Genomic DNA, 20,730 nt, shown 5'->3' on the forward strand with positions numbered 1-20,730 from the left:
AGTCAGAAATTCAACAACTTTGGAGCATAACATTTCCAATTATAAATGAAAAAAATGAATTGATATTTACTTTGGTTTAAATTGATCAGTTCATTGAATTACATTGAATTACATCCATCTAGAGATGAAAAAGCTGAACTGAACAAGCTATGCCAGAATACTATCTTTGTACCAAATTGTGTAGTTATCTGTAGAAAATGACCAGGAAATGAACAACTGCAGCAACCAAGAGAGAGAGAGAGAGAGAGAGAGAGAGAGAGAGAGAGAGAGAGAGAGAGCCAAAGTCACCGAACTGCTAACGAATTACCTATTAATAACTTTATTCTGAAAGAGAAAACAGGAAGTGGTATTTCTCTCAGACTTGTCTGTGGTCTGTGGACAGCAGAGCAAAGGTAGACTACAGCAGCACAGTGCGTCGGGCGGAGAGATGGAGGGAGAGCTGAGCGGCCAGGAGAAGATCAGATGAAGAGGGAATAAAAGCCATGTTTGATCCTGAATAAAAAACATCCTCACGGCAACAACAAAAAACAAAACCAAGCAAACAGGATCATCTCCGAGACACCAGCGTCATGACACCAGTCCTACACTGAGGTGAGAGCCGCTACTGCGTGTTTTATTATTTCTTATTAAGCGCGTCTGGACCAGCTTGAATTCTTTAAATAGACATCTTGCAGAACCTTTTTATATTCAGGTTGTGTCAAGATAAAAAAAAAAGTGGCGAGTAACAACAACAACAACAACAACAACAAACCCTCCAGGTGAGGAGGAGAGGAGGCTGCTGTGTGTTGGTGTTAAACCCGGTTCATCCCCATTACGATGAATCCTGCGTTGAGAATCTTCTTCTTTCTTTTTTTTTAATGGCAGAGAACAAGTGCAAAATAGGCTGTTTTTTATTTTATTTTTTAAGGTGTTCAAAACAGAGACTCCGCGCATGAGGCTTCCCGGACTCGAAGAGGGGTCTCGGTGTAAAAGGGGCTTTTCCGATAATCCTTTTAATAGCCTTGAGGGAGTAAAGTCTGGTCAGTCGCAGGACGGCTCAGGGGCCTGATGTGATGTGATCTGATGTGATGTACAGGCCCGCTTGTGATGATCCAAACCCGGCGTACCGACTCGTGACTCTGCAGGCAGCCTCCCATTCATCTCCTCCGCTCTGGACCAGCAGCTGTCAGCCATTCAGCAGGAGGCTGCGTCCGATTCCCATTCATGAAGTCCAATACGCAGCCTGCTGAGCGACCCACCGTTGGCTGTAAATAGGCTCCCCGGGCCTGCAGTAGGCCTGTTTCAGGCCTGCTATTGACTTTCTCTCGTGTGTCTCTTTATAAGCTACACGAGACAGTCAGTTAATATGAAGCCTAATAAGCCTGATTATTGCAACACACAGGCCTGCTATTATATAGGCCTTCACATCACTGTCACGTAACACTCTGCTTCTCTGGTACTGTGTTGTGATTGTATAGTCACCTAATCAAAGAACATTGTATATTATTTTTCTTATTCTATAACTAAATTCTATTGAGCAGAAATGTTGTTGTGATGTGTTAGCAGAATCCCTCTAAAATCAGATTTTTTTTTTTACAAAGATGCATGGTATCTTCACTAAAAGTAAAGCTTTTCAGAGCTGGCCCCAGCTCATACAGTATGCCACCATTTATTCTATAGGGGGTGGTCAGAAAAATCTGCTTAGTTGCATTGTATTATATCCTACAGTATAATGCCATGCAACTGTCACGGTGATATTCATATAATACTTCTCTGACACTATGTTATGATTTAATGGTGACCTAAACAAAGGCACAGGTTATTTATATTGTGTGCATTACTCTCGTCTACACTTTATGTTGCATGGGGTGGACAAAATACCAAGAACACCCTGCAATATGATGCAATCCTATATAGTATATAAATGTGTTGTGTAGGCCTTGACGTCATTGTGATGTCCTGATATTAGTCTTTTAGTGACCTAATGGAAGGCAGTGGTTTGCAATACATGCAAGGTGACGTGCCGAAACAATTTAATTAATAATAATTTCACTATCTGGGAATGATGGTTGGACCCTAAAAAGTTATTTGAAGACGTCATGTTGGGCTCTGACCACTTGTTATGGATATTTTCACTGATTTCTGACATTTTGCAGACCAAACAACGAATCTTAAAAATGATTAACAGATTGATGAATTAATTATTTCTCATTGTGGCCCTCCCTATTTCAATTAAGTTCAAAATCGCGAGTTTACAAACATAAATACACACAAAGAATTAATTCACGCCTAAAAATTTCTTTAAAGTACAATTATGAGAATGAAAGAAAATAAGTGACATACATGTTCAATAGCTGTTGAACAAAATCCAACACATACCGTGCCAAAGAGTGCAAAAAGGCATGCTACATAGAGTCATACATCCACCCTCAGTGTGATTATCAGGCTGTTTTTTGCATCAGCGTCACTCAGCGTCACTGAATTAAAAAACATTAAAAACCCATCTGTTCCAGTAACTGACACACTTGATGCTCACACAGGTTGTGCAGTATTTCTCCTCTGCGAGAGGCCTGTGGTCATCTGTGAAATTAGTTAGACCCGGTGGGTGAGAGACAGGAAATGGAAGTCGGTGGCGGAATGTGCATCTCCCACGCGCTGCGTCCTTTATCACTGGCTGCCATATGGATGCCTGAGCTCACTCAATATTTACGTTGTCGCTGCGCGCCAGAGAAACCAGGAGAGAGAGAGAGAGAGAGAGAGAGGAGAGTATGCTGGTACAGAGGACACGCTTATTAAGTGTTTATATCTGCATGTTGAGGCCCTGCTACCTATGTTGAGAAGTGGTGAAAAACCCACATGCAAACTGGTGGGTCTTCTCATCACATCTGGTTTATTATCACTGGTTGCATCTGTCGGCATCCACACACTAACACACACACACACACACACACACACACACACACACACACACACACACACACACACACACACACACACACACACACTCGCACACAGAGCCTTATGCAGCCGGGTGTATCAGTGTCTGGATCAGGAGTGTCTACCTTTCATAAGGCAGACCCTCCTGTTTTGCTTTGGGACTGATTCAAACTCTCCAGACATCATTCAGGTTGAATCAGAATGGGGCGAGGTTATCAGGGGTCAGGTCAAAGGTCACTGACCGGTTGCTCTGAAGTGAGCAGATCTAAAAGAAGGGGAGGGAAAAGGGGTCTATCAGTGCTGACCCTACTTCTGCTCTTCCTCCTGCTGCCACGTCTGATCCCCGTCACTCATCCCTCTCTGCCATTTTTATCGTGTGTCTACATCTCCTCTGCTTTTCCTTTACACTTCCACCATCGTTTCTTCTTTGTAGTGTTAAAGCTGGTTTATAGTACACACAGACACACAGACACACAGACACACACACACACACACACACACACACACACACACACACACACACACACACACACACACACACACACACACACACAAACACACCTGAATGTCTACTGTAATATTCTTAGTTAGCTTTCCCTTTCGCATCTATGTCACCTACGTTTGTGCTACAAACAGATCCAGTACTTAAAAAGAGCTGGCGTAGATTATAACATTCCATTTCAAAATTCAATACCATACTTTAGTTTGGGTGAATAACTCAACAGTAATAAAATATTAACACTGGGTCAAAACAGCCCCTTGTGTTGGCTGGTTTTCTAAATAGTAAATGGGTGCATTTATCAAAGATTTTTCTTTACAGTTTAGTCTCTCATTCACAGACTCTCACACCAATGACAGCAAGCTTCCCTGGAAGGTGCTAGGTAAAATAACCCAATGAATGCGTTGGTGCTATATCGGCCCAGTTATTTTCATTAACAATTCATCTGCTGATTATTTTCTTTTCTAACCAAAGATATTTAGTTTACTATCATATAAGACACAGAAAAAGCAGCAAATCCTCACAACTGAGAAGCTGGAAGTTTGAAGTGTTTGGTATCGTTTCAGTTGTGTGATAAAATAAAAAAAATCAATAATTTACTTGTTCTATTTTCTCAAATCTGAGAATTTGCTGTTTTCTCATTTTAATGCTGCTTTTTGTCTCCTTTTAAAGGGAATATCTTGGGTTTTGGGACTGTTGATTTAAAGATATCCACATCGGCACTAAGAACTTGGGATGGACCTTTTTGAATTTCTTTTGACATTTCTTAAAGGAACAAAAAATAATTACCACAACAAGGTCTGCAGCTAACGATCATTTTTATTAGCGATTAATCCAGAGCAGAAACAATTTTAAATGACTTGGTTTTTCTAATCAATAGTCCAACATTTTTAAATAATCAATTTGAATCATCAAAAAAACAAAATCCTGACCTGTGAGGTTCTACAACCAGAATCATTTATTTTAAATTACTTAAACTATTAATTGATTACCAAAAGGATCTTTCTGACAAAGGAACAATTGATTAATGGACAAATCACTTAATTCCTTTATACATGCATATACAAAGGGTTGTTTTGCTGTGGTTGTCTGTCCCGCCTGTGACAAACATGACGTATCTTATCTCCCTGAATGTCGTCAATCCACATCTAGCTGCTGCAATATTTACATCTCTTATAAGAGCACATGATTAATGGATTCACATAGCGTTGAAGACGTTGTGTACGTACAGAGCTGTACGGTACTGAGTGTGCTGCTAGCTGTGTGCTGTGCTGTGGAGCAGGCTAATCTTAGAAAACATGGCAGGGCCCAAACTCCCCGGGGGTGGGAGCACAACATCACCAATCATCCTCATCGGCCAATCACAGAGGGCGGGCTGCTGGCATGAAACTGCTTTCAGCAACGTGCGTGCGTTTGGATATAAGAGTCTGTTAAACTACATATACAGTGTTTATCTGTCAGTGAGTGCATGGAGGTATGTGTACACACAGCTTTAAAAACACAAATCCTTGTACATCCGTTACGCTTGGCTGCAGGATCATTTCCTCAGTAGCTTTATACCCACAACACCACGGTATTAATCAGGCGTATGTCATTCTTTGCTCCTCACAGATCAGTCCTGTGAGGGCCCCGCAAAGTACATGAAGTGGACGTATCTTGTACGATGTATTTTGCAGGCTGCAGTTGATAGCTGAGCTCCCTGCACAGTAATGTTACTTTTCCTCTCCTCCACAGTCAGTTTACTGTTACAGGCAGAAATCCCAACCATCTGACAGAGATATCAGCCCTGCTCCCCTGGGTGCACAAGCAGCAGCAGGAGGAGGAGGAGGAGGAGGAGGAGGAGGGGGCACAGTAGTGGTAGATTCTTACAATAGATAAGGAAGAGATACCGGTCGGGGGGGGTCGGGGGGGGCCCTGAATGATGCAGGGAAACATTTTTAGATTCCCCTCGACTCCCCTCATTTTTTTTTTCTGTTCTTCAGGTCCATCAATGGAGCTAATAAAGTGCAAGAGGAGTCGTGGGGATGTGAGAGTCCACATGGTGCCTCCGCTCCCCCTGCCCCTGCAGTGTGTCTCCCCTTGTCTCCTCCACCTCCGCACAATCACTGATTGTTTTAGCAGCTGGCCTGTGGAGAGAAAAATGCCTGCCTCCAGTGGGGGAAAGATATTCAGATCCTTAACTTAAGTAAAAGTACGAAAACGACAATGTAAAAATGTTATAACTAAAAGTCCATCAACCAAAATCCCACTTAGGTGAATGTACAGAAGTATCGAGGATGACATGCACGCACTTAAGGAAGCTATAGTTTATATTTCTATTATAACAATGTATCAAATGACAATGTGAAAGGGGATGCTCGAAGTGATGAATGTAAAGAGAATTATCACCTGAATCTACAGCTCCACTCTACTTTACAGAACAGAAGAGGAGCATTTAGCAGCAAGAGCCAAATCCCCCTCGGACCAAAAACAGAGCGAAAAACAGAGTAAATATAGGAATCGATTGATCAGGTGGACAGAAACAACGTCAAACAAATGTTAATGTTGCTTCGGAACTGCTGGGTGTGTAAATACGCAGCTGTCTGTTAATAATTCAATGTGTAAACTTGAGGAATAACCCAACACTAGACTGAAAAGCAGATCTTTGCTGCCTCCTCTGGTTGAGAGTTTCCCAGCATCACTGGTAGAACTAAGTGTGGTCAGATTTTTAAGATCTGTTGAAAGAAAATTGTTATTGCAAGTAGTATAAAAAGTAAAAGTACTCTTGTGCAGTAAAATGTCCGCTGTGACTGATTATAGATTACATTATTTAATTGTAATATTGATGCATACATGTGTATGCAGCACATTACTGCAGTAACTGCTTGACTCTCCTTATATCGAGCTAGTATCAGTCCAGTGGTTCTCAACCAGGCTCCTCCAAAGGTGCACAATATGAATCTGTTCAGTTTGACATTTTTTGACTTTTCTTTCATCTTTGCATTTTTTTTAAATAATATATTAGGTAATTTAACTTCATTCTGGAGTCTAAAAGTAATTTAAAAACTCTTAGACATCAAGCAATGAGTACCTTAAAATTGTATTTAAGTACAATTTCCACGCTGCCCACCTCTTTGGCTTCAACCAATCATTTGTTACTCCTGTGTGCTTTGCAGTATGTAGTCTGCTCCAGTCTGCTGAGCCTCAGAAAATCTCAATGCCGTCCACTTCCTCCAGTGTCTCATGGTTTAAGTTTCATGCTGACGCTGTGAGTGAACGTGTTTGTGTGTGTGTGTGTGTGTGTGTGTGTGTGTGTGTGTGTGTGTGTGTGTGTGTGTGTGTGTGTGTGTGTGTGTGTGTGTGTGTGTGTGTGTGTGTGTGTGTGTGTGTGTGTGGATGGGCGCGGCGTACAGTCAGTATCCCTGAGAGAGACCTCATCTTTGCGGAAGGACAGGAGTTTTGAGAAACGCACCTCACTGTGTGTTGTTGTTTTTCTGCTGAATGAGTGGAAAGTTGGCTCCAGTGCGGGTTTTTAAATAGCTGAATGGGTATTGACTTCCTCGCAGCAGTGCGCACACACAGAAACACAGAAACACACACACACACTCACAAGTGGAGCGAGATCATTATTACAACAATACTTTATATGGTTGGCAGTTTAGTTTACAAATCTGGTGTAACTTGAAGGAATGAATGGATGGATGTTTGGATGAATGAAGCAAGGGATTCATGTTAGGAAGTGGAAATTTATTTTAGTTTTATCAACTCTGTTCCACTTTCTAATAACACTGTATAAAATGTTTCTAACTGCTAACTAACAACTAGTTAGTTAGTGGTATTTAAAACATTAACCTTGATTAGTTATAAGCCATTGTAAGAACAAGTTTTGGGTTGCCAGGTTGTGACAAATTGCTTTAGCTGGTGTTTCTTCTTTCTATTTTGTAATAAATCAGATATAAATGTTAGTAATCAACTCTCTAACAGTTACCAGTTACCAGGCTCTGCAGCTCTTTTGATGATTTTAAAAGTTAAATATGTAAATGCTATGAAGTCTGTGTTATTTAGATTTTAAATTTGATAAAACTTAATTGTCACTGCAAGCATTCTGCTGCTTATAAGATAAAAAATCTTGACTTTTCTTTGCTACCATTGTGGTAACACTGTCCAACCAGTCATAGGGACTGTTTGTTACCACCGCAACAAACATTGCTATTAATGGTTTCTAACTGACTGCTTTAGTAAAAAAATACAATGAATACAGTTATTATGAACAGCTTATTTAGTTTTTGTAATGATCACGTCTTTCTTTTTATTTCTGTCTTAGAGTTTGTCTTCTGTTTGCGGATAAGATCACTGCCACAAATTCAAACATCTAGTCTTGTTTTATTTGGTTCACGAGTCTCCGAAACCTGTCAAGATGTGTTTCTTTCAGCAGGCGACAAGTTAATAAAGCGCTCCCATCTCGGGACCTTTGGCTTGGATTCAGCCCTGGTTACAGAACATAAGAGAAACATCAACAACAACAACAACAACAACAACAACAACAACAACAACAACAACAGAGTACTGTTGTGTCTCCAATCAAGACATCTTAGTTTTAAAACCCCGACCACCCACTTCTCCACAGTAGATGAAATAAGATGAAGCTAAACGACCACAGTATTGGCACTTCAGATTCCTCTGGGACATCCAAGTATTTCTTTTGCTATTATTTTCATTATTGTTCTCTAATCCAACCCTTTCCTTTCCTTTCTAGTGTCTGTATCAGTCAGAGCATTCTTTGAAATCAAGACACCGGTATACAAGGTGGTCTTTCAAAGAGCTGGAACTCCTGTGTTCTTCCCCTTATCATTATCATCTCTGATCTGGCATGCTGCTTCTTTCAGAACTGTGGGAGAAGGAGGGAATGAAGGAGCAAGATTGGCTTGTAGTTAAATGTGTGTGTAAGACTTAATTCAAGTGGAGAGTTTTGGTTTTTTTCGCTCATCATTCATGAGAAGATGACCCAAACGGATACGTTTTGAAAATGACAATAAAGCTGCCTCAGGAAAAAAAACAGGGACCTTTGCCGTATGCAAATATGTGCACGTATGTGTGATTTGATTATTGCAGAAAGCAAACATTTGAGTGCACATTTGAGCGTACATTGTGAACGAACTGCCAAGAGAAGCATCAGCAGCTCTGAGAAAAAGCTTTCACAGCTTGGGGAGCGTTTGCCATTCCCGTGCGTATGCCACCTAGCCTGCCCACTCAGACAACATCCTTTTATCTGCGTGATTTACGGACAATAATAATCAAACCAACGTGTGTTTGATTGTGCAATGCCATTCACGGATACTGTATTAGTCACTGATGTGTTGAGGTGAAGAAAGAGAGGAGGAGCGGGGTGAAAACTGGCTTTGGATGTTGCTACTGACACAATGGTGGTAAAAACCAGAGAGAAGAGTGTTATCAGTGATGTGATGTGGTTTGGCAGCGCTGAGGACTGAGTCATCCGAACGCACACACACATGCAGGCTGTAGAGCAGAGGAATGTAAGCATGAGTGGACGAGAGATCTTAAAAAAACATTCATTATGTAGAAAAACAACAGTGATTGAGATGGATGGGACATAAAGAGATGCTGCTAGTTGCTGCTCTGACACAACTCACACAATCTGAGTGCTTGTCACGAACCTTTAACTGGTAACTGACTGAAACCAGAGTTTTCTGGATGGTTTCTCTTTGATCTCTTGTCACATTGAATCTGTTGATGAACTGTTTACCACCTCCAATGACATGTCAATCCTGTGTATAATCTTCAGCTGTCACAGATTCTGGATTCTTGTGCTTGTTGTCACCAGGGGCTGTAGCTACCACTGAGGACAATGAGGTCACGGACTCAGAGATTTTAGGAGAAGTCAAGGGTTTTAGAAATCAGGAAGGAGTTTATGGTCTCTATAGGCTGATTCCAGTGTTTTTTTTAATTTTGACAACTGTAAGGCCATTGTAGCAATGTGAGATTCATTTCTTTCTAGTGCTCAGAGCTGATGTCCACACGTATCTTCAATTTTGTGATTTTTAACTAGTGTTTCTTCTGTTTCTTTATGGGTTGAGAAAATATCCAAATCAGATGCATTGTATTATCTGAAAACTTAATTGTTGAGCAAACAAGCTTTTTTTTAGCTCAGTAATTGGAAATACATAGTTTTCAGAGGACCGAGCTAAATGATTAAAGAAAGATAATCAAGAAAATATTTTTGGGGTCACATTTTTCCTGGCTGCTTTACTGGTTATAACTTCCAAATATGCTAATTTAAACAATGTGATTTGATGTGTGAATATGGTAAATGTGAAAACTAAATAATTATGACAAAAATGTCACAGAAGATCTGCAAAAAAAGGACTTAGTTTTTAAATAATCAAGATGTAACTATTATAATGACAGACAGATTTAAGCTGGTTCAGCAGTCTGTTTCATTCACACATCTTTTATTCTTTGCACCATCACACATGTAGGCCGTTCCACAACTGTTTTGCGTGTGATCCAAAGCCAGGAGTTACACACATACACGCTGCACTCTTTTCCTCCACACTAACACTCTGCTCCTCTTCCTCCTCTGCAGCCTCTCCTCGGTGGGTTGGCATGGCCCAGTGATGAACGGATCGCTGGTGCCCGGTAGCCCGGAGCTCTCCTCCTCGTGCCCACTGCCAGACTGGCGAGAGTTCTGCGAGCTCCATGCTCGAGCCTCCGCTGCAGACTTCGCTGACAAGTTCCAGCGCTTCCTGTCGGAGAATCCGTGTTACGACACGCCCGGCGCCGATGCCAGCTTCTCACAACACTTTGCCCACCACTTCCTGGAGTGCTTCTCGGCGGCGCTGACCCAGGCCCGGGAGAACCAGGCATCCTCGCCGGGGGAGGACGGCTCCAACACAGCACCAAAGTACAGCATCGTTCCTTTCCTGGGAATCCAGGGCTGCCCTCTGTCCTACGGTCACGACATTTACCAGAGACGCAAGGACGCAGGGGCTTCAAGTGAATCCCTGGATAGCATGGACAGTGGGGGGGGAGGGATAGATGGGGGAGGCAATGGCACCACCGCCTCCCGAGGCCCCCAGCCATCCCACAAGGTGTCTGCTTTGGGACAGTCGCGCAGCTCAGAGGACGTGTCAGTCAGTCACCCAAAGGCCCGCTTCAAGAAGGGCTTCTCCCTGAGGAACATGAGCCTCTGTGTGGTGGACGGGGTGAAGGAGATGTGGCACAGACGGGCCTCCCCTGAACCTGACGGCCCCTCTGTAGCCACCAGGAGGGCTAACGGGGGAGGAGTGGGAGGAGTAGTAGGAGGAGCGGGCGCAGGAGGAGGAGGGGAGGCCGCAGGGGGAGAGAAATGGTCCCAAAAGCTTCGGCTTCCCAGGGGTTCCCAGGGCCACAAGGCTGAGATGCTGGAGATCCAGAGGGAGGGAGCGCTGAGGTACATGGTGGCTGACGACACAAACTGTATGGGCGCTGCACAGTGGCAGAAGTGCCGCCTGCTGCTGAGGAAGACGAAAAGGGAGGAAGGGGGTGAGAGGTTCCTGCTGGAGTTCTACGTACCACCCAAGGTACACAAACACACGCAGACAAGGAGGAGAATGAGGCAGGAAAAGTGGATCTAGTGCTGAAATTATTAGTTGGTTAATGGATGATTTGATAAACAAAGATTTAATCTAGATCTTTCCACCCACCCTGCTTGACAAAAGAAATAGCTAGACAAACACATTTTTATCATATGACATACACAATCCCCACAGACAACAGATGAATAAGTAAGATGCAGGAAAATCTGTTTTTTCACAGTCCTTATTGGGGTTTAGGGTCCATGCATTTATCCAGATCACTTCAAAATTGTCTCAAAAATCTTGCTTAACTTTTTCCCAGAGCCACTACTATCATATAAAAAAAAAATACATGTGCAGTGAAGAATTAATTTTGTCAAGCCACTGTTTAAAAGCAGGTGGACACACTTTCAAAACAAATCTAATTATGCATTAGACTTAAAGATTGATTAAAAAAAGTATCAATACTACGTTAATAATTCATGAAAATAATTATGAGTTGCAGCCCTTCATGCATCCCAGATATAAATGTTGCATGATAATCCAACCCCTCTGACCCCAAGTGAGGTCGAACCAGTCATGTGCATGCATGCACACTTCATATTTTTCTATATGGGATTTCCAGATCATTGCCCCTGACCTTAAGAAGGCCATGAGGCTGTGCAGCTGAGTGTGTGTAAATGTGCCACTGTCCTTTGATCATGGCTGGTAGGAATGCGGGGATAAGCCTGCGGAGAGGGGTAAGGACAGGTGGGAGGCAGGCACGGGAGGGGGGTGAAGAAGAGAACCGGAGACTGTGAGAGAGAGAGAGAGAGAGAGAGAGAGGAAGCTGTTACATTGATTTCTGTAAGAGGCAGCAGATTGCAAAGATTCCCTTTCATGTGCAAAAAATAAATATTGATTTGCTCCTCGTCTTTGGCAAACTGTCTGCAGTGACAAACTGAAAATAGGAACCCAAATAGTTTTTTCTGAGTCACTCAAAAACTCTGCCAAACTCACAGAGAGCCACAGGGGAGACATATAACTTAATGTGCTTCAGCGCTTTCATCTGTTATGTTCTATTAACTTCTACACGTGGGGAAATTATTATCAACGGAGATTAGGAGAAACTTCAGAGCAGCGGTTGCAGCCGAAGTGACACATTAATTAAACACACACATCTCGACAGGCCTGCCCTGCAGACACTCTGGCATGTTTTATCACTGCCGTCTTATTCGGGTCTTACAAATCATAACAGTGCAGAGTCAACAGTGTCGAATAGATTAACTGACTCATAAAATATCACTCCTGCGAGCTCCTGGCTGACTGGCTGTGGCTCCGTCAGAGCCATCAATCTGCCGGCTGCTCGGTGTGGCAGCATACTGCAGCAGGCTAACTGTCCGCATTATGACACAGCAGAAGGCCTTCGAGTCGACCCACTCTTATGTTTTCACCTTGCCTCTCAGGGCTTCTATGCAGTTAGGTTTTTTTATTTTTACAATGCTAATATTACTGTGTGTCTGCTCACGTTTTCGAACAAATTTGCCACAACAACTCCAAACAAATACCTCAAAACGACAACATAATCATAATCGGTTGGTTACTATTAATAAAATATATTAATAAAAAAAAAAACACAGCACAGAATAGAACTACTGACCACACTAACGCCACAATCATTTCCTGTAAGGCCGTTAGCGCTATGTGGTGGAGCACATACAGTCATTTGCACTGGTTAAGACTGGTTTGCACCATCTTAATATTTCAACAGACAGTTCCCACTGAGATTTGGATGGTGCCGTCCGCAGTAGAGAGGAACAGGAAATGGTGAAACGATTTAATACAGGAAGTGTTTTTTGACATTTAATCCAGAGAAAGGAATTGTGGGTGTGGATGGCAGCCAACTGCACCGGCAGATAAAGATGAGAACAGTGTTGCTCCAGACAGATCAGCTGATAAGCCTCTGCCAGACCATCAGTCAGCCTCCTTCTCGCTCTGCCTCTCTGACACACACACACACACACACACACACACACACACACACACACACACACACACACACACACACACACACACACACACACACACACACACACACACACACACACATAGCCACACACACACAGCTCACCACATCAAACACACTCACCGGGTCTGTTAAGATTATCGTCAGGATCCAACTCTCTGCAGAGGTCAAACTGAGGGCAGGATGTTTTCTTGTAAACTGTTTTATGTTTGTTATAGTCAGTCAGCAGGAATAATCGCTGGGAAGAGAAACCGAGTAATTTTTGCACATTGTGCAATCTTGTATAAACTCTTCCCTGCTCTTTTAATATTGTAATGCATTGTTTTATTTCAATGTGTTATTCTATTTGAATGAGTTATTTAAGTCAGGGCATGTAGTTCATTGCTGTTATATGTTCAACCATAGATTCAGGCTGCATGTTGCTCCTTAATTATGTTTGAAGCTCTGGAAAAGTTGGGTGTTTTTCACACTAAAGACAGAGGGTGAAGTAGAACTATTTAAACCTGTACCACTAATTAAAAGCTATATGTAGTAGTTTATATCGTTTCTACTTTTACAAGTGTTGCAGTTGCCTCCTACAGGATGTAATGAAGGATTTAAATTTTACTTTGGACCATTCATAATTACATAGTATGCTTTTGGGGGGATATTTTACAGGTTGAAAATTACAGTACCACACAGGGAGTGATGCACATTTTGTTTATTTTTGTTTAGCGTGCATTTAAAAAAATGCATATACCATATTACATGTGTTTCTCGTCCCACTTTGATATGCAGGCGGATGCAGCACATCATCATTTAAAGCAGTGGCTCCCAACATGTTTAGCTTGTGAGCCCTTAAAACCACCAAAAATTGTATAAAAGCTTAAGTATTTCCTGATTAAATTTAAGTTCTGACTTAATAGGTGATCAAGGTTGTGCTTTGCTCATATTCAAAATGCAGATTCAAAACAAACAGTAGAAGCAGAAGCGCTGTAGTTCTTTAAGCTTGAATGTGATCTTTTATTCTGTTTATGTTTGCATGTTCACTTTAGTCCTCAAAGCCCAAAGTGAGCATCCCTCTGACAGCCATCGTGGAGGTGAGGACCACCATGCCGCTGGAGATGCCTGACAAGGACAACACTTTTGTTCTTAAGGTAGAAACTGTTACCATTTTACGACGACGTTAACACAAGTGCACCTGCCTCCGTTTTAGATATGATTCTTTACAAAAACAGGCTGTTGGAAAATGAGCTCGCCCCTCATGCCCTCGCTGAGTTAAGTTTGGATTTGCCATGTTCTGTACCCTGATGTGGTCCTTTGAATAGAGCTCAGTGTGTGATTGCAGTGTTTGGCTGCTTCCACAGGTGGAAAATGGGGGAGAGTACATCCTGGAAACCATCGACTCACTGCAGAAAAACTCCTGGGTTGCTGACATCCAGGACTGCATAGACCCCGGGTAAACCACCAGATAAATATTTGCTGTTGGCTGCAGAGAGAGAGAGAAGAGAGGAATGGAGTGATGGAGTGAGAGGAAAGGGGTGGATGGGAAAGGGGAAACACACACAGTCATTAATCATCAAATTAGTGGACTTTCTGACAGGTTGCTTTAGCACAAACATGGGCGAGCTCGCACCACTGACATTCCTCCTCAGTTTCCTGGGTCGGTGCAGCTCAGGACGTAAACAGAAAGATTATTTGTGTCCTTGTTTGTGAGATTTGGATGTGTGTTAGGACTCTGTGATGTTTGTTTGCACACATGAGTGCGTGTGTATATGCTCTTGCGGTTCTCCTGACCTGCCTGCTTGTGTGCAGTGACAGCGGTGATGACATCGAGCTGGCGTCGTGTCCTCATGGTCAGGCCTCCAAAGACTGCTCCATGGTGGCCTCTTGCAGCTGTGAGCTGCTGTCAGAGGGTGAGCAAGGACTCCTTTCAGTTTTCCTGCAGCACCTGCTTTATACCATTTAAATCTTCTGATCCATATGAATTTGCTAAAATACAAAAAAACATGTGTTAAGGTGTGTATCGTGCTACGGAGAGGTCGTGTTCTACAGCAGCAGAACATTACAGCGCCCCCTCAGTCCGTTGCAGGGAGCCCCCCTTCACCCAGCACCCATCCCACATGCCTTTAGAGCGCTTCCTGCAGTCCCCTGAGGCCCAGGGCTCCAACTCCTCTGCAGGTAACAACACAAACATTTACTTTTCTCTGCAGCCAAGTGATATCAAAGTGAATGCTAACACTCAAAAACACTAAAGAAATAGAAGATTACAGAAAACATTGATTTGTTTTGAATCAGGTGGCAGCGAAGGAGCGAAAGAGTCAGATGCCGATGCCAGCCTGGCCGGTTACCCATGGTTCCACGGTACGCTGTCCCGCGTGCGTGCAGCCCAGTTGGTGCTTGCAGGCGGGGCCAGAAGCCACGGGCTCTTTGTGATTCGTCAGAGCGAGACGCGGCCGGGCGAGTACGTCCTCACCTTCAACTTTCAGGGCAAAGCTAAGGTGAGACAATTAAAGAGAGGAGACATCTTATTACGTGATTGAATCTTATGCTCTCTGTTAGTTAACAGTTGTGGGTTGTATGTGTGTAGATGTAGGGGTGTAACTATTAGTTTTTGTAAATATTTTGTATGCAGTTTTTGTATTCAATTTAGTTCATAAAATGTCAAAAGTCATAAGATTCATTTTCATTTTGCTTATTTTGTCAAAACCACATGTATTGATTAAACTGATATAAAAGAAAATTGATTAAATTCTGACATTTGACAAGGCTGAAACCAGATTGTTTTTGTTTTACTTGATGGCAGACTTAAAACAATTGTCATTGATGAATTTAGTGTTCTTTCAATCATGATTAAACTTAACTTACATTAACTTACAATACATTTATCTCTCCTCCCAACTGCAGTTTAATTCTCTCACGCTTGTTCTAATGACATTTTGGGTTGAAGCCACTGCAGCTCACAGTAAACCTATTTGTCCAGGCCCTGGAAAAGATGCACTAGTGCCAATGTTTTGTGTTCTCTTATGTAACATGATCCCTGCGCATCACATCCTGCTGGCCGGCAGTGTCGAGGAAGTGTCAGCTGCCGCCTCTTCCTCTGGTGTCAGCCTCGGCATTCTGTCGCTCTGCTCCCACATCCAGACGCCTTTCAGATAATGTCCTGACCTCTGTCTTGGTCTGTCCGTTTGAGGCTTTGACTGTGTCTTTTTACTTTCCCCACCCTCTCTCTAACCAACTTTCTCTTCCTCTTAATTCCTTTGAATCACAAACTTTTCTCCCCCAATGTTAATGTCCTATCTCCCCCTCCTGTTCCTTCCTTCTCCCAGCATCTGCGTCTGTCCGTGAATGAGAACGGGCAGTGCCACGTCCACCACTTGTGGTTCCACACCGTGTCGGACATGTTGAGACACTTCCACGCCCATCCCATCCCCCTCGAATCTGGAGGCTCTGCTGACATCACATTACGCTCCTATGTACAAGTGCAGCGAAGCTCCAACACAGGTACACAACAACATGAAGGAAATCTGCTCATTCACCATCCATACACAAGCTTAAAACCAGTCACAACTACTGGATCAGTTTTGCTGGAGAGGTCAAACCATTCAGACTTAAGTTGAGGTCTCTGAACACTCACAATATGGGGTTATTTTATTTTATTTTAATGCATTTTGTCTGATTAGACCTCTGCTCGGGTTGTCGGGTGGATCTATGTCTGAAATTACCTGAGGAGTCTGCTGCAGCTGCATCATTAGAGGGATCAAGTTCTAGGATCATGAACCTTTTTCATGGAAGACATTTTCTATATTTACATCACAGCAGGAAATAAAAACAGGTGTAAATAGTACAATTATGGATGGCTGAATTAAATTAAGCTGCTTGGTTTCAGAGATCTGGTCGATCTATTGTACTAAACTGGCTCAGTCACTGACTTCCTACTATTACAAGTAAAAATGTGCAGTGAAAAAGTCCCATTAGGCCACACGGTAACTTCTAATTAAAAAAAATCACTATTCAATACTACTCAATATTTCTCAATATGATGGGACGGATTCCTAATTTGAATTATGTAATGTTATTTCTCCAATGAGTTTCTGATTACTATAGATAATTACATAATAGATAACTATAGAAACTTTTTTAAGGCCAATTTTAACTTTAAAATTTTAAAATATATGATAATGATCTGATCTGATCTGTTTTACATAAAGACAAACAAACAAATCTTGTTTTTTTTTCAAAATAAATATGTATATTTCAAAGAAAAAGTCAACTTGACAATCGTTCCTTAAAACCAAAGAGTAATGAAGGGCGATAAGAAACCTCCATAAAGTTAGATATGTTGATGGAAGGCAGAGGTTTGTCCATGTAGACAGAGGGAGCAGAGCTAAAACTCACTGACCCTCCTCCCCCCCCCTCCGTACTAGCACTGCCTCTGCCCTCTGGTCTCCTGGCATGGGATGAATGCCCTCCTGTACAGGAGAGTGAGGGGGCGATTATACCGCAGGAGTTTTGCATGCAGGCCGAGACTCCGGCCCAAACCCACCCTGGTGGTCACAAAGAGGCCCTCTGTTTCCTCCAATGCTGGACCTACACAAACTCATGCACCCCCTCCAATACACATAGTTACATAGAGTGAGGGTTTGACTCTGGGAGTGAAAAGCTTCACTGATACACTGGTCCGGCGAGTCTTTGGCACCAGTGTTGTCGGTGTTATTGCCCACCAAGAGAAATAATATTAAAGGAGGCCACACTGTCTCTGTTTACATGCTTCTCTATGAAGGAGCCTTTTGCTCGCAGCTCTCCGATGTAAACCAACAATAATTAGCAGCACAGATTAATCTATATCACTACTCTGTCTTCGTTTCTTTCTTCTTCCCACAATCTGCTACAGATGCGACTGTGCCTCCAGTCCTCACCCCACCCAGGGAAGCCGGCTGTCGGACAGATTCGGCCCAGCCAGCCCTCCACCCTCCTGGGATCACAGCGCCTGCAGGGCCCCCTCCTGATGCCCCGCTCTCCTCCAGCAACTCCTCCTCACCCACCGCTCTTCCCTCCCTCTCCCGCAGTGACCCAGGTACTGGAGGAGGAGTAGGAGGAGGGTTACACAGCCGGAGCAACAGCTCTGAGCGCCTGCTAGAGGCCTCTAGTGGTGGATCCGATGACTACCACGATGCTGACGGGACACGCAGGGCCAGGGCAGTGGAGAATCAGTACTCTTTCTACTGAACGGCCCCGGGGCAGGGTTCAGTCATATAATGGAGGTGACACTCATCGCACTCTGCTGATGATTAAAAAAACGGTCCAAATCACTGGATCGGCCATTGTTTTGTTTGTTTGTCTTTCTTTCGAGGCAGTTTCCTGTTTCTCTGGTTTGAGAAGGGAGGTGAGATCATGGCGAGCAGTGTGTCCATGCTGATAAATCCATCAGGGTCTGCAGCTTCAAACGCAGTTGTTAAGAATGTGAGAGAGCAGAATAACAGAAGGCCACACAGTAAGAAACGGACGTGTAGAAAATGCAACAGGGAAGATGAGTAGGCGGAAAAAAGCAAGAGGAAGTCGTCCAGTGGAGTCATATGGCTTTGATTCATCTCTTCTGACCACTTCCTGTTCACCCTTACCCACAGTTCCCTGGGAGCAGAGCCTGTGTCACTACCCCGCTGAACTGATTGAGAGTTTTGAAATGACCCTGAAGAAACAGTCCCTCCCCTCAGAGATCCTTTTGAGCTCCCAAGAGCCTCCCATTAATGTTTGTAAAACTGCTTTGAGTCTGTTCCGGATATCCTCACTGTCCCCACAGGGTTTCCCTATAAAATCCTGCTCCGGGTCTCGGCTCTAACATAAGCACAGCAATCATGGGTATGTTAGTGTTAGCTCACGGATGTTTTTCTTAAAGGGTGTACAGCCTAAAGGGTCTTAGTGCCTGACAATTACCTTGGACTCGAATGGATTGTTGCACATAGCGACACGGAGGATGGTGTTAACATCTTGCATAATCACAAAGGTCCATAAAGTGAATGCAGGTGATCACCTTACTGTCATTTTCTGCTTAAAACACACTAAACAATATCTTTGCGTACTGAAATGGTTTGGTTCTCACAGTTTTATTGGTGGTTGCAACACACACAGAGGGTAATATGTTGTGTTAGAGATCAGTTGAAAGTGTTGAAATTTAAGATGAACAACCCAAGTATGGTCTGTATGAATATGGCAGGGTGGCTCCCATTTTGCTGTCATATCGGGCTATTTCTATGAGTGTGTGGTGGTGTAATAGAGTCCAAATATTTTTTAAATGATCGGTGTGCTACAGTAGTGTTCCTAAAATGTGGTTTTCGAAGTCCCTCCTTCTGGTGCTGGTTCTGTATTCAAGCTTATCATATCAATAACCTGTAGATTAGATATGCTGTTACTATAGCTCACTTTGAAGTAATGCCTTGAAGATGTTAGTATACCAAATCCAGCATTAAGGCTACCGGAGGGACTGGGGACTTGTTTTTTAGAGAGGTGGCAGTGTTGTGTATGTTTGTGCGGCCTGGTGTGGACTGGAACGGTACAGGCAGTGAGTTAAAGGGAACTATATGGCCATGCTTGAATAAGAAGATGTGACATTGCTGCTTTACTTTATGCTGACAGAGTACCGAGTTTAAGCTTTGTAAGGTAATAATTCAAAACAAAAATACATTTCAAACCACAAAATACTCATGTTATTGTAAGAATTTACATCATGGTCCTAGACATTCATTATAACACAAAACAGCAGTCAAAATATCCTCTTAAAGTAATAGTTGGACATTTTGTTTAATACACCTATTCACTGCCTTGCCCAGAGTTAATTTTGAAAATTAGTACCACTCACATGTCTGTAATAACTATGAAGCTATACTGCTAGCAGAGGGTTACCTTATCTTAGCATAAAGACGCAAAACAGTAGCCGCGCTACAGTTCAGGAAGGTCGCTGAGTAAAGCTCAGGGTGGCAGCGTGCTCATTTGTGAGCTTTAGAGTTGCTAGTTGGCAGATTTAGTAACTATTGGACAGAGTTTTCTTTGTGCTAAGCTAAATTAGCAGGCTGCTAGCTTCACATTTACTGTACGTTCTCATAAGTGTTCTTCCCAAAATGTCCAACTTTTATTTTGAAGAAAAGCAGACATCTTTCAGCGACTATATTTAAACATATGCAACACTTTTGTTAAGTTGGAATAAACATATCAAGAGTCAGCGTCTGTCTTTTCAAGCGTGGCCATCTAGCCATAAAGGTAAAATTTTCAGTGTCAGTCGAGGAGCGGACGGAGCAGTTCATGTGCCAATTTGAATCCTATTTTTGAAACATATTTATTCCTAAACCATAAATAAACTGTAAATGACATTTTTCCTATCGAGTCTTATTTATGTACAATTGATTGATTCTTCTTGATGAAACAGCCTCAGTGGAACTTGTCTGTTGCAAGAGCCCATATCACAGATTGCTCATGCCTCCCTTTTATTTTCTTAACACTTCTTAAAGCTAAATTTTTCTGTTGTCTGACTGAGTTTTGAAGAGTCTGTGCAATTTTGTACAAAGTGATGTACTTGACATACTACTTTATATTTCTGTGAATAAAATGTGAACAAACTATTGCACATCTCTGCAGTTATTTACTCATAAAAGTTAAAAAATAATCTGACTAAGAAGGCTATTTAATTTGGAAACTGCTCTGTAGAGACAATTTTTCTCACTTCTATTTATTCATCTGTATTAAGAATAGAAGTGTGACGTCATGTGTTTTTGTTTTTTGTTTGT

General features: G+C 42.6%; 1 protein-coding gene across 1 annotated transcript; it reads left to right on the top strand.

The window, feature by feature from the left end:
• The first annotated feature begins 420 nt into the window (after nucleotides 1–420).
• On the top strand, nucleotides 421–20,563 carry LOC129095817 (SH2B adapter protein 2). The gene is made up of 9 exons (XM_054604389.1): nucleotides 421–591; nucleotides 9,999–10,974; nucleotides 14,008–14,109; nucleotides 14,320–14,411; nucleotides 14,768–14,868; nucleotides 14,972–15,133; nucleotides 15,251–15,453; nucleotides 16,282–16,456; nucleotides 17,847–20,563. Exons 2-9 carry the CDS (start codon nucleotides 10,030–10,032, stop codon nucleotides 18,179–18,181), a joined length of 2,115 nt encoding a protein of 704 aa, XP_054460364.1. The 5' UTR covers nucleotides 421–591; nucleotides 9,999–10,029; the 3' UTR covers nucleotides 18,182–20,563.
• The last annotated feature ends 167 nt before the right edge of the window (nucleotides 20,564–20,730 follow it).

The sequence above is a fragment of the Anoplopoma fimbria genome, chromosome 1 (assembly GCF_027596085.1).
Source record: "Anoplopoma fimbria isolate UVic2021 breed Golden Eagle Sablefish chromosome 1, Afim_UVic_2022, whole genome shotgun sequence".
Lineage (NCBI taxonomy): Eukaryota > Metazoa > Chordata > Actinopteri > Perciformes > Anoplopomatidae > Anoplopoma > Anoplopoma fimbria.